Source organism: Biomphalaria glabrata, chromosome 18, assembly GCF_947242115.1.
Source record: "Biomphalaria glabrata chromosome 18, xgBioGlab47.1, whole genome shotgun sequence".
In the NCBI taxonomy this organism is placed as follows: Eukaryota; Metazoa; Mollusca; class Gastropoda; family Planorbidae; genus Biomphalaria; species Biomphalaria glabrata.
Window position 1 is genome coordinate 7,980,721 of NC_074728.1, and position 14,993 is coordinate 7,995,713.

At 35.9% G+C, this 14,993-nt stretch overlaps 1 protein-coding gene across 3 annotated transcripts in view; it reads left to right on the top strand.

The window, feature by feature from the left end:
• The window catches only part of LOC106077993 (uncharacterized), a 49,865-nt gene that overhangs the window by 3,397 nt on the left and 31,475 nt on the right, over nt 1-14,993 (top strand). For all 3 annotated transcript variants that reach the window (XM_056017345.1, XM_056017346.1, XM_056017347.1), the window contains exons 2-5: nt 1,814-1,950; nt 3,444-3,544; nt 8,574-8,682; nt 10,052-10,153. In XM_056017345.1, coding sequence (XP_055873320.1) covers nt 1,814-1,950; nt 3,444-3,544; nt 8,574-8,682; nt 10,052-10,153 — 449 coding nt within the window. The remainder of the gene's footprint in view (nt 1-1,813; nt 1,951-3,443; nt 3,545-8,573; nt 8,683-10,051; nt 10,154-14,993) is intronic.

Sequence of the window (14,993 nt, forward strand, 5' to 3'; positions counted from 1 at the left end):
ACTTTATCTGACCTACATTCTTCTTACTGGGAGAAATAGTGTATTGTAGACTCAAAGAGAAGGAATTGATGAACCCTCAGAATGCAGGAAAAAACAACGCTTCTCTAGACTCGTCGTGGACTGTCGTTCAGTCAATTCGATGGTCAGTTTTTTTTTCCACTGATGGTCAGTTTGTTTACTAGTGATGGTCAGTTTGTTTACTAGTGATGGTCAGTTTGTTTACTAGTGTTTTGAAAACCTTATTTTAAACATTTTACTTTGGTAATCTTATGGGTACCTGACATTAATTGGGGGGGGAAAAAAGGTGTTGGTCGTTGTGCTGGCCACATGACACCCTCGTTAACTGTAGGCCACAGAATCAGATGACCTTTGCATCATCTGCCCAATTGACCACAAGGTCTGAAAGGGGAACTTTACTTTTACTTACTTAATCTTATTTTTTAAACTTTTCTTGGAGAATCATTTGAAATATTTTTAGTTTAAAAGTCGACATCTTATTTTGAAAATTTCCAATTTTTTAAATTTGGAAATGTAAGTTTGGAAATCTAATTTTTGAAATGTTACTTTGAAAATCTTCCCATCTTTTTGTCTTTCTACGTTTTGCTGTTCTTTTGTTTCCATTATTTAAAACCGATGATAAATATTGCTACTTTGAAACCTTTAGTCTGTTTTACAAACTCCAACATGTTTCATATTTTAAATGCTTTTTAGACTCACTTATGCAAAAGATTTGTAATAGCTATCACCAATGCTTTTTTTTTTTGTAACGATACTCACCGGTACGGCGTACCGGCACCTTTTTCAATGTGAAAAAAAAATATTACTTTTCTTCTATTTTAACTTTTTTTTATTAATTTATTAGTAGCTAAAAGTTAGGTAATCCATCACCGAGTATCTGCACTTTTTTTTCAGAAAAAAAGCACTTTCTAGAACTGTTTCCCATCTTATTAAGCTATTTAATGCTCAGTATAAAATGTTGAACTTCTGAGTCTCAAACATTGCATGTTGGACATTTTTTATATTTGACTTTTTTTTACAAAGCATACAAGATCTGACTGGTCTGTACACGTCATTTCTCCCACACTCAATCTCGGATCAAGCTGAAATTTTGCACAATTATTACTTTTACCTGACAACACAAGAGTCAATTTTTTAAATGAACCAATCAATATATTAATTACTGTTAATTAATTATTTTGTTTGGTATCTCAAACAAGAGAAATAATTTGTACTTGACTGAAGTGGTATAAGCTGAATTAGCCCGCTTTATACAACGTTGTTTTAGTCACAAATTGAAAAAATAGGGCGATACTATAGAAACAATAGATAACTAAAAAATTGTCCATGCTCATAGGTTCTCCACTATCAGAGTGGTTAGGGTGTTGGCTTGAGAAGCCTGGTAAGGCTTGAGCTATGAATTCGAATCAAGGTCATTCCCACCCCCACCCCCTTTTTATAAATGCTTTTTTCTTTTTTTTTTATTTGTTAGGCTAGATCTATTAAAAATTTAATGACATGACTGATCCAAAGTAATTGTTACAAGTACGCTTAATATGACCTTTATTACTTTAAAAAAAATGTTTCTCCTTTAAATATTTTTTTTTTTTGCTTTTTTTCTTATGTTGTAACAAAATGGATTTTATATTATTGTAATATTTTCATGAAAGGGTCAAAAGGAAGCTAAACGTCCTAATTACAAATTGTCATCGTTGACGTTCTCTATGTAAAATACAGTTACCAAATTGTAGTTTGTAGTTCGCGATGATTTCCTCCTCATAATTAACATCTCATATTGCTAACGAATTTTAAACAGATCTGCAACGATGGGGAAATCCCTGTTCCATTTCATTATTTTTACGACCATCATCACCACAAGTTTGGCTGCTTTTGACTCTGACTTCTGTAATGCAAAGATGAGTCCATATTACAAGGCACCAACTGAAATGAACCGTAAGTTATTATTATTATTATTATTATTATTATTATGTTTGAAAAGAACGAGTATTCATTCTCTGGCGATGCCAGGGTCGAGTTTCGTTAAAGGGAAACAAAATTCATCGTAGTACCTTTATCAGTTTCCACTGAGGAATTTTCTGATGATGTGGCAGGTCTGCAGAAGTACCGCCCTCTGACAGGCAACGAGAATGTTCCTACAAATGCCAAGGACCTTGAAGGTATCGGTTGGTATAACAATGGGGTATATTGTTGTTTTAGATCATTTCCATAAACTCTTAATCTCCAAACCAAAGTTCCCATGTTTTCGTTGTTTTTCCATCTTAGTTTTTTGTTGTTTTTTTTAAATTATGAGATAGTGGTAAGGCGATGTCTTTTTTATCGATGAGCAGCAAATAAGGGCGATTAAAATCTACCGTTTTGTCAGTCAAAATAGGCCAATCACAGAACAGTAGATGATCTGAGGCTCGATAACTTCTTGTGGTGAGTATTTGTAAAATGGAGCAGTATCCTTACCGATCAAATTGTGTGTCAAAGCTAAGTGCTGGTGTATTAGTTTTGCAACTTGGTTATGGCGACCTAGGTAGGCAGATTCCGATAGGGCTGAACATCCCGCCATTATGTGTTCAATTGACTCACCCACATTTCCACATTTTCGGCATCTGTCAACAATACTGAGTTTTATGATATGTTTCTCGTACTTTTTTTTCCTAATTACTCTGTCCTATATTGCTGTGACAAAGCCTTTGGTTTCAGGGTAGAGATGACCCGTTTTGAGCCATGCTAAGGAAGCTGCCTTGTCAATGTTGTCCCCATTTAATAAAGCCGGAAATTTTCCGTGGAGTGTTTTTTATTTCCATTGGCGAAATTCTTGTCCTACGTTTAATTTTTCATTCTCTGGCATTGGCAAAGTTAAGCTTCGTTGAAGATAAACAAATTTTATCGTAGTCCCCTCAACAGTGTGTGCTGAAGAATTTTCTGATGATGTGGCAGGTCTGCAGCAGTGCTGCTCTCTTACAGGCAACGAGGATCTTCTTAAGAATGCTTAGGGCTTTGAATGTGTCTTTGAGGTAATTGCAGAGCTAGAGAAATGGAGAAAAACAACTATTGACAGCTCTTGCATGGTGCCCCAAGGGTCCAACAGACTAACGGATAGGTGAAGATGGAGGTGAGGCAGACATAAAGCAAAGGAATGGGTACCTGAAATTAGTTGGGGAAAAGTAAAGGCGGTTGGTCGTTGTGCTGGCCACATGACGCCCTCGTTAACCGTAGGCCACAGAAACAGACGACCTTTACATCATCTGCCTTATAGAACACAAGGTCTGATAGGGGAACTTTACTTTTTTTTAACCCATTGTTCCCGAAGTCTCAGAATAGTTGAAACTTAATCGATTGTTCCCAAAGTCTCAGAATAGTTGAAACTTAACCCATTGTTCCCGAAGTCTCAGAATAGTTGAAAACTGAACCCAAACTTTCTATTGTTTCCACAGCCAGTCCACCAGTGTTGTTCTTTGACAATTTCTTTGTGCTTATTGAGAGTAAATTTTTGGATACAAAGATTGTAGAAACTACGGAGTCCTACTACTCTCAGGTAGGTCAAGAAACAAGACCTATATATTTTTGAAAAAAAAATAGAGGAGATCTAACACTTCTACTTTATTTGTCATTGAAAAATAAACCAAAAAAAAATGGCTAGTATAGGGATCGAGCCAACGACATTCACTTGATTATCACGGCACTCTATCAACTGACTCACCCCAACCATACTAAGTGTGAATTTTTTGCTTGAAATAAATTACTAAAAAAAAATTTTTCTGTCCCACTTCTTATTTGCATAGATTTTATCATTCCTACTATTTGCTTACTATTTCTTCATAAACCTGTAATTTTCAAATAAATGGCAGTAATTAGCGGTTCATTCCCATAGGTAAGCTTTTTTTTTTTTTAAATATTCTTTTTTTCTATTGCTTGTTACAAAGATTATATCAACTCTGTCTGTCTGGTAAAAAGTTTATACACATCATTTCTCATATATCCAATCTCGGATTAAGTTGAAATTTTGCTTAATTATTTCTAATACCTGACAAAACAAGAGTCAATAAAAAAAATTTAGCTTATTAACTATTGTAAATTAATTATTTTATTTGGTATCGAACAAGGGAAATAAATTATACTTAACAGATGTGGTGGTATAAGTGGAATGTTTCCTTGAGGAGGATTAAGCCCCTGAGTGGACAAGGTTTTTATGCATCTAAAAAGTGATCACGGTAGCATTCATAGAGATACTCCTTTATCTCCCCTTCCTTTTTCCCCAACAGGTCCAGACATGTGATAGGATTATAGCGCATTGAAAAAGCTAAAAGCATTAAATATCGCTAAACAAAAACAATTGGTAAAAATATTTCTAATTGCTGTCAGCCTAGATCTTTTGCAAATTTAATTACATGACTGAACAAAACTAATGGATACAATTACACTTAACTTTGTATTTTTTTTAAAGTTGTTTTCTTATGTTTTTGTTGTTGTTTTTTTTTACTATTGCACTGATGCGGTCTGAGCTCCTTCAGCGAAGCCACTGGGGCCTGGCATACTGGCACTGTTGAGATAATGTGCTATGTACTCCTCCTAATAAGATCAATATTATTAATACAATGATGTCACAATATAGAGACACAGGAATTAATTACTTAATGACTCACGGAGCCCCCTTAGAGGAGAAAATGAGGAAACCGTGTCTCATATTCTTATTGACTGCCCCCAGACTTGCTGATCTCCGTTCTCGACATGTGTTGTGGCTATATGCACTACGCAAAACAGCAGGGTTTCTGTCCAGGGCTTTTGATGGAGAGGATTTGAACCTTTATAGCCATCACACAAATGTAGTTTCATGATGATAATGATTGGGTTATGGAATTATATCGGATCAATATAGTAATATACGAAACTCTGTATTTACAAACTATTATAATGCCATAATGCCACAAGGTCTGAAAGAGGAACTTCACTTACTATAATGCCATAAAACACAAGACAAACACTGGAAATGTTATGGTGCTCAGAACGAGCTAGGCAAGCGTTATTCACTAATTGTTCACTAATTCTCGTTAATTAGATTGTCATAGACACTTTATAACACGTTTATTGTCGTTATACACTACCAGAAATCCATACAAATCCGCAGTTAGTTACAAACGTCCTCTGACTATGGATCGCTGAAGAAGTTATTGTCTCACCAACAGTTTTCTCAAGCCTTTTGTCTTGCACTACACGTACTCGTTTTTCAGTTCTTCGGTTGAATCTATAAAGTTTTCAATGTTCATTTTGGTAAAGAGGAAGCCTCAGCATTTTGTGCTATTCATTCAGCGTTTCATCATAGGAAACTTTGGACCCTGGGCTCTTTCCTCTTATTATTTCTTTCGCCTCTTGTCTGAACTTTATGCCTCTTTTTGGGGCCATTTTTTTCCATAACATTATTTAAAGTTTTAAAAAGTGAACATATTATTTAATATTAATACCAACATATTTAATTATATTGACAAATTAATATAAAGAACGTCTTCTTGGTGATTCGTAATACATAATCAAACACACACACACACACACACACACACACACACACCCGGGTGAGTGTTGTAAGCAGGAGCACTTGTTTTCAATTGAAAAAAGTTTTGTTATTTTAGGAAACCTCAGTATTTGAGCTTTTTATTAAGCTTTTTCATCATGGGTATCCTTGGGATCAATGCCTCTTTTCTTTGCCACTTTCGTAGGCTTTCTTTCTTTGCCACTTTCGTAGGCTTTCTGTCCTTGCCACTTTCGTAGGCTTTCTTTCTTTGCCACTTTCCTAGGCTTTCTTTGCCACTTTCGTAGGCTTTCTTTCTTTGCCACTTTCCTAGGCTTTCTTTCTTTGCCACTTTCCTAGGCTTTCTTTGCCACTTTCGTAGGCTTTCTTTCTTTGCCACTTTCCTAGGCTTTCTTTGCCACTTTCCTAGGCTTTCTTTGCCACTTTCGTAGGCTTTCTTTCTTTGCCTCTCTTTCGGCTCGTTCTTTTTTATTAAAAAAAAAATTCCACATTTTACATAAATTGAAATGAAACAAACTAAAGTATAAAACATGATTAACTTATACATAAATAGTAGATTGTAACTTGTTCGAGATTAATTGAACACATTCTTGATCCATCTTGTAAAGATTGATCTCTGGTCTTGGTTGACTGATCAATTACTTCTAATCCTTGTGTTGAATGTCTAATACATATAAAGTTAATATTTACTGAAAAGTTTCATTTTCTTTTATTAAAAGCCATATTTCCTGAAGATTTACTAAAACCGAGAATACCGGTAAGATGAAAGAGATAAAAGTTTGGATTATAAATTGAATAAATTGAAGTTTTAGAAAAGGTGATCTGAACGTAGAAACGTGTTTTATATTGCTCGTTCTGGATAACTTTGATAGTTATATAATTTTTAAGTTGTTTATACATATACACAGTGTGTAGTTTTCTATATAATCAAGATGGTGACACATCATCGAAATTGACTCTGTGGCTCAACAAATGAAAAGATAATTCTCCACTCGTTTATCTAATACTACACATTCCCGCCCCTTGATCAGCATTATCTTTATATATATATATATATATATATATATATATATATATATTTTTAATCTTCACTTGCCTAGATAACTGTAGGATTCAGGGGAACATTTTATTTTATGATTTAAAAAAAATGGCCAATGCGATCACCTGTGTCGGTACACACCGTCGTAGTGTAGTAGGGGGTGGGTGGCGGAACGCCTTCTTTAAAAAGAAAAAGTTTCAAATCATCAAAATCAATTTTAATTGCAGACATTCTTTCAAACAGGGATTAATTACGTCCTAGCGAGAGCCTCCGTCAGGAAAGGGAGGGCTGGTAGGGGATAGGTCCAAATGGATTAGTTACGTCCTAGCGAGAGCCTCCGTCAGGAAAGGGAGGGCTGGTAGGGGATAGGTCCAAATGGATTAATTACGTCCTAGCGAGAGCCTCCGTCAGGAAAGGGAGGGCTGGTAGGGGATAGGTCCAAATGGATTAATTACGTCCTAGCGTGAGCCTCCGTCAGGAAAGGGAGGGCTGGTAGGGGATAGGTCCAAATGGATTAATTACGTCCTAGCGTGAGCCTCCGTCAGGAAAGGGAGAGCTGGCAGAGGATAAGTCCAAATTGCTACAGTCTTCAATTGGGGAGTGGTGGCTGAGTGGGTTGAGTGCTTGGCTTTCCAAACCTGGTGACCTGGGTTCGAATCTCGATGAACACTGGGATTTAGTTTTGAATTTCGGGATTGTTAGGGCGCCCTTGAGTCCACCCCAACTCTAATTAGTCGGAGAAAGTAAACGCTGTTGGTCGTTGTATTGCTCGTTAACCGTCAGCCAAAGAAACAGATGACCTTTGACCTTAACATCATCTGCCCTATAGATCAGAAGGTCTGAAAGGGGAACTTCACTTTTTTATAGTCATCAGTATATGATTTATTTTTTTGTTATGAGCTCAAAAGAAGAATCTACAAACGGAATTAGTATGGAAATTTCTGTTTCAAACTAATTTTAGGGCCTAAATTTTGCTACTATGTAATAAAACTAAAAATATACAGAAATGGAGAGAATAGAATGACAAATAAAGCAGCTGGTGTGCTTATTAATGACAAGTCTCCATTTGAAATGCTAAATTGAAAGAAAAAAAATAGATCTACATCTATAGAAAACAACAAGTGTACAATGAATTTGAATTTAATATCGATTCAATGTGCAATATATTTGATATTGATTTAATGTGCTATATATTTGATATTGATTCCATGTGCAATATATTTGATATTGATTCAATGTGCAATTTATCCTCTCGTATTCATTGGAGATTGTCTTTTGAAGAGCAAACTTTATTTCTATGGCCCAATAGGCCCTATGCATGTTTAGTTGTTTATTGTTTTTAATAGGCTTATATTAACTCACTCTGTCTGTCTGTCTGTCTGTCTGATAAAAAATTTGCACACGTTATTTCTCCCACACCCAATTTCGAATCAAGCTGACATTTTGCACAATTATTTCTTTTACCTGAAAATATAATAATTAATTTTAAAAAAAATGAACTAATAAGTTAATTAACTATTGGTAATTAATTATTTTGGTTGATATCTCGAACAAGGGAAAGAAATTGTACTTGATTGGTGTGGTGGTATACGTTAAATTAGCCCTCTTTACAGGCCGCCTCAACTTAAGTTAGAAGCTTAAAAATAGATAAAACCTTCTATGTTCATAAGCGATTCGCTGGTTGAGTGATTAAGGTGTTGGCTTAAGGAGGCTTAGACCTTGAGTTGGAACTCCGGTTGTCCTCTTTTTTTTAATTATTTTTTATAAATGCTTTTAAGAATCACCCAGATACACACTTCTTACCCCCCCCCCTACCCTGGTCCAGACAAGTGATAGGATAATACCCATAGCGTATTAAGAAAAATTGCGATAAACAAAAAGAATTGGTAATCAACATTTCTATTCGCACAGATTTATTGTTGTTAGTCTAGATCTATTTCAAATTTAATGACATGACTGATCCAAACTAATTGATACACTTGATATAAACTTTATTTCAAGCAAGGTGAGAAGGCCTACTCTAGAGTGCTCAACAAGGCGACGCCTTTGCAAATCTGGATTGACGCTAACAGAGACGAGGTGACCTTCGTCCCAGACACAGCTCAAGGACGTAAGAAATGGTCAAACGAATAGAAACAAAAAGATACATTCTATTTCTTTAATCGAACTATTTCATTAGAGATGTAAATAGAATAATGCGTGACTTAAATATAGATTCGGAGGCGCGGTGGCTGGGTGATACAGCGCTTGGTTACCGAACCGGGGTCCCGGATTCGAATTCAGGTAAAGACTGGGATTTTTAATTTCCAGATCTTCAGGCGCCTCTGAGTCCACCCAGCTCTAATTGGTACCTGATATTAGTTGGGGAAAAGTAAAGGCGGTTGGTGGTTGTGCTGGCCACATGACACCCTTGTTAACCACAGAAACAGATGACCTTTACATCATCTGCGCTATAGACCACAAGTTCTGAAAGGGGAACTTAATATGGATTCACTGTTTATTTTTAAATAGCCACCAATACCAAAACAAAACTTCATGCATGTATCAAGAGTTTCTGATATAAAAGCTCATTACCTTTGAGAATACCTCAGCTTTAAAAGGATTTACTTTTGTATACATGTATAACAGCATTTTCATCATTTGGACATAACTCACCACGCCAGTTCTTATTTCAATAAATATTTTATCAATAAGATTGTTTCTTTTTTTTTAACTCATTTCTTCCTGTAAGAAATATAGATCGACATATTAGCAACGTATCAAATTGACAATCGTTTTAACAAGAAATTACAAGGACATGGATAGTTCCATGGTCAAAAAAGGAGGGAACAATCATGAACTTGGAGCAGAAATTTTTTTTTTCATATTTCTTCTTTGCAGTTAATGTACACTGCTGTTATTTTCATTTCTAAGTGTATCTAGTTACAGTTTGTAGACTTTCAAAAATATGAACGTGGTTTGCCATTTAGTCCGACAATGTCTTTCCTAGGACGAATGTTACGAAGAAAACAAAGTACTTGCATGTATTTGTCCCATTATTGGAACAAAAAAAAAGTTTGTTTTTTATTTTCTTATCTTATATAATACAGACGTTATTTCAAAAAAGAAGATGATTACGTCCTACGCGTCATGCATTCAGTCATGCATATTAACCAATGACTTAAATTCTGCCAAGTCACTGGTTTTCCTGGCTAGCTAAGGCAACCCATTCCATGCTCTAATAGCACTAGGGAAGAAGGAGTATTTGTACAAATTTGTCCTAGCATATGGGATGAGGAATGGGCCTTTATCTTTGTGTCTTTCTGAGTATTTTATTAGATTTTGTTTTTGTATTTGAAGATTATGGTTCAGTGTTTTATATATAATTGCTACTTTACTTTTGAGTTTTATGTCCTGAAGGCCTGTAATGAGTATCAGGCTATAATTCTAAATAAATTGTAAATGTATTTTATTTTGTTGCCCATCTTTCTGCTCAACAGAAGCCTGTGTGGACTCTATTCTTGAGATTAGTCCTATCTATTCCCTGTACAAAATCTACCCTGACCCGAACAAAGAACATTTTGACATGAACACACCAGCAGGTAATTAGATCTTAAAAGATTTTTCGCTAATAAAAAAAATCGTTCAAAATGTTTATAAGACGCATGCGCAGACCTATCAGAATTACAGAACTGCGTTGAGAACTTCTGCCAGCCTACCGAGAGTTGTTATTTCCGGCAAATGAAGTGGGACATAAAGAAGCAGTGATTAACCATGGCGGGAAGGGGCTCATTGCGTCCGGGCCCATGACTAATTGCGGAGAAATGGTTGAAATGGGCTCAGATGCCTCTAATTTTTAATTCTACAAAATTCTACTTAAAACCATTATATTTATTGTGTGTGTGTAATCTGTGTGTGTGTGTGTGTATATATATATATATATATATATATATATATATATATATATATATATATATATATATATATATATATATATATATATATATATATTTATTTATTTATTTATTTATTTATGTATATATATATATATATATCTTATACTGTAAAGTAGAATGTGAGGCGTATGTATGTATGTATGTATGTATGTATGTGTGTGTGTATGTATGTATGTATGTATGTATGTATGTATGTATGTATGTATATGTATGTATATATGTATGTAGCCTATGTATGTATGTATGTCTGTGTTTATGTATGTATGTATGTATGTATATATGTATGTATGTATATGTATGTATATATGTATGTATGTATGTATGTATGTATGTATGTATGTATGTATGTATGTATGTATGTGACGAATAGAAATAAAAACCGCCTGACCAATCTTGATAAAACATGGCAGGAATGTTCCTTGGGTACTAATTTAGACAGTAATGTATGTATTGTAGCCCTAAAACAAACTTAAGACCCTATAGTATTTATGGATCTAGGCTTTGTTTACAATGTTGACATGAAAAAAGATCGAAAGGATTTAGATCTAGATATAATTTTAAGAAATACACTTTGCGCAGATAGTTTTTTACTTTGACACATGAAAATATAAAAGAAGGTCCATTAATTTCATTATATAATAAAATTAACCTTCGAATTTGTGTTTCAAAACCAATTTTTACATAAATTAGTTCCTTATATCTGTGACTACAGATTTCTTGACGAACATTCTTTCATACCGTAATGTTACACATCTTTCCATCCCTAGATCTAAAACTCTAATCAACTCTAAGATGATAAAACTTCTCATCGCACAGATAGTTTTATACTTTAACACATGAACATACTAATTATAGTCCATTCATTGTATATTTTGATCAAATTAAGATTCAAATTTGGTTTTCTAATACATTCGACTCATTCGTTTACGAAAGCTGCGAAGCCGAGTTGAGATTGGCCTAGATCTATATTCATTCATGAATCGCGTACTAAAAATTATTTCGTTTAATTATTTACTTTATAATCCCATTCATTTAACAAAGCTATCGCTCTTTTTCCTTTTTAATAGATATGTAGACTATGTATCGGCTTCGGGTAAACCCATTTTCGCAAAACTAATTCAAAACTAATTTTATTTTCGTAACGAAAGAGAAAAAAACTTGAAAGAATCATTAGCTACGTTTAACATACATCTAAATCCAATCCACTAGATTAGTAAACACAAACTTAGACCCGCAGGCCGCGGGTAATGTCAGGCTAGTATATACACATGTGTGTGGGGTGTGTGTGTGTGTGCGCGCGCGTGTGTTTGTGTGTGTATCCTGTTCCTCAAGGGGCCGTTACATAAATGGCGTGTCCTGCACGGTTAGCCTGGTATAGAAAAGGAAAATGGAGGGGGTCTTAGTGTACGCGGCCTCTTGCCGCGAATCTGACCCACCCGTCAGACAGAACAGTGTACACCAGTGGTCTTCAACGGGGGCGATATCGCCCCCTAGGGGGCGTTTTCGAGATTTTGGGGGACGCTGAGAGCCAAAGGGGCGGTAGGGGGCGCTGGGCACAAAATGGGGCGGTAAAGGGGCGCTAGGCATAAAGGCGGAAAGAAGAAACTAAAGGTGCTCTGAAACAGAACAAATTTAAAAATTCTTCAACATTAAAGCTGGGAAACAAAATATAGACAAATTATAGTTAACTTGCTTCTAATTTAAGAACAGAAACAGCGTTAGAAAATGAGTTCGGGCATCCCATTTTCTATTTTTAAATTCTTACTTCTTCTTCTGTGATCGGAGAGTATTTATTGTCTTTGGATCTCGCGCGTATAAACGTTTAAGATTTGATCAACAAACTAGGTAATACGCCTTTTAGATTATATCTAGATACGTTAATATATTGATATTAAAATATTAATTGCAAAAAACATTAAATGTAACATTTAATAGAATAATTGAACTTTTTAAAAACAAAAAACATTGATAAAATGTTTTTACGAAAACTCACTGGGATGTCATGTAACATTTCCTTGAGATTTAGTGGATTGCCACTAGAAAAAAAATAAGTTCTACTTTGATGGCATTTTCAGATAATAATAAATGACAATTATTAAACATCTGTTACAGACGTTCAAATTGAGTTGCATGAAAAAATAGATTTACAAAACTATGTCTTCAGTAAAAAGAATGTAAACATAGGAGGCACACAGTGGCGTAGCTAGGGTGGGAGGGGGAGGGGAGAATTAAAATCCCCCGGGCCCCCTTTTAAGGGGGGCCCAAATTAGTGCTTTTTAAATTAATTTAATTAAATATTACGCAAAATGCAGCGGCCCCCAAAGATGTCAAGCCCCCTGGACTCCAAACGATGGAAATTCCTAGCTATGCCCCTGGAGGCACAACAGAGATGTGGCTGCATTTAAATGTTTCAGTAAAATTCCAAAACTGGTCGAAATTGGAATCATGTTTTAGCTTTTCAACATACATGGGTAACCTAGATTTAGTGCGTAACAAAGTTACTGGATGTACCCACTAGAGGAGACCTTCGCCTTGCTTTGGCTAACTTAAAGCTTGAAATTTCTAATATTGTCAGAGTGCAGGAGGCACAAGGTTACCAATAGCTTAATTTCATTTTGTAGTGAATTCAGCAATAATAATATTAATATTAAAAAGTAAAACTAAATTTACAATGAAACCTAAAAACAGTAGGCCCTAATATTCCAAAATGTTAACGGAGACTATTCTTAGGATTTGAAAGAAAGTCTTTACAATTAATTTTTGTGTGTAATCACTGCAAATTATTTGACATAATTTTTGCATAATGATAATATTGCCTGTTTTAGCCTTTAATTCCGAAGATTACGGCTGAGTCCAGTGTTTCACATAACTAAGCAAACCCAACTGCGACCTACATATTTTCCCGAATTTTATGCAGACAAAGCCGTTGTATGCTGGCTTTTCTTTGAGTATCAAATGTTTGTCCCGCAGTTTTTGTAAGAGCTCTCGAACTGCTTCTCTCAGAGGCTATCTGCTGCCAGAGGATGCTGCCAGTTACTTTCCTCTATGTCAGTGAGAGCGAAATAGCGCCTGAATAAATCTTTATAGCGCTCACGGAGAAGGGGGGCACCTCTGTAACTCAGTCCTCCTCAAAGCTCGTCAGACATAGGCCAAGGAGTTCACAACAATCGCCTTTGGCATGTGGTCGTCTCCCAAGCGGGATAAGTGTTATTGACAGCATAAAAATTAATAGATAGATGATATTTTGTTCAAATTTGCCTTCTCATGCTTCTTTATAACTGTTTTTCTTTGAGGGGGGCGCTGGCGAATTTTTGTAAAAAAAAATTCGAAAAGGGGGCGGTAGGCCAAAAAAGGTTGAAGACCACTGGTGTACACTGTTCATTTTCAGGCCAGTGAGAGGGAGCTCTTGTTCACTTTTGCTGGCTTAGAGTTCCAAGAGCTGAAGGCTAAACTCTATCTGACAGTTTCAAGAAGAAAAAGAAGAAGAAGTAGTAAGAGATCTATTAAAATCTCTAAAAATTGTCACTACGGCGTTTGATTAAATAGAAAATAGCGTGAAGCAGGTCTGTGTGCTTGCTCCTAGTCTATTCGCTATCTTCTTTGGCGTAATGCTGAATCAAAAAGGCATCTACATCCGGTTTCGCTTAGACTGCAATGTATTCAAACTTCTACGCCTGCTGTCCCATACAAAAAAAATAAAAAAATAAATGTCATAACAGAGCTTCTCTATGACGATGATTCCGCCCTGCTAGCCCACAATGAATATGACCTCCAGAATGCGGTCAACGAATTTGCATACCTTTCGGTTTATCTATAAACCTCAGAAAATCAGAAGTCAGGTTCCAGAAGTCACCCAATAAAATGTACTCAGCCCCAAAGATCACTGTAAATGATAGACCACTTCACATGTGTAGGAAGCATAGTATCAAATGACGCATCTCTTTCAAGGGACGTTGATAATCGTCTGGCAAGGGCCATTTGGGCTATTGGATGCCTCCAGGCGAGAGTTAGGCGATATAAATTGCTCCGCCTGCCTTCAAAAATCAATGTCTACCAAGCAGTGGTTTCTCAACCCTTCTATATGGATCTAAGACATGGGTATTATACAGAAAACAACGAAGACTTCTTGAGCTCTTTCACCAAAGATGCTTGCTCTCCATCAAGGACATACGGTGGCAAGACCGCACTACAAACAGCGATATCCTTGCGAACGCCGGTATGGACAGTATTGAGGGACTTCTTATGGTTCGACAGTTACGCTGAGCAGGGCACGTATCCCGTATGGGGAACGAACATATGCCAAAAGCATCTTTTTGTGTGAGCTAAAATTGGTCGACGTAACAGAGTTGCCCCACGAAAAAGCTTTAAAGACCAGCTTAGGCGCCAACTTGCCTTAGCTGACATAGAAGAGAGCACCTGTTTACATGCGGCTTCAGAACGATACCGCTGGAGGTCATTTACAATGGCCGCGGGATACACATTTGAG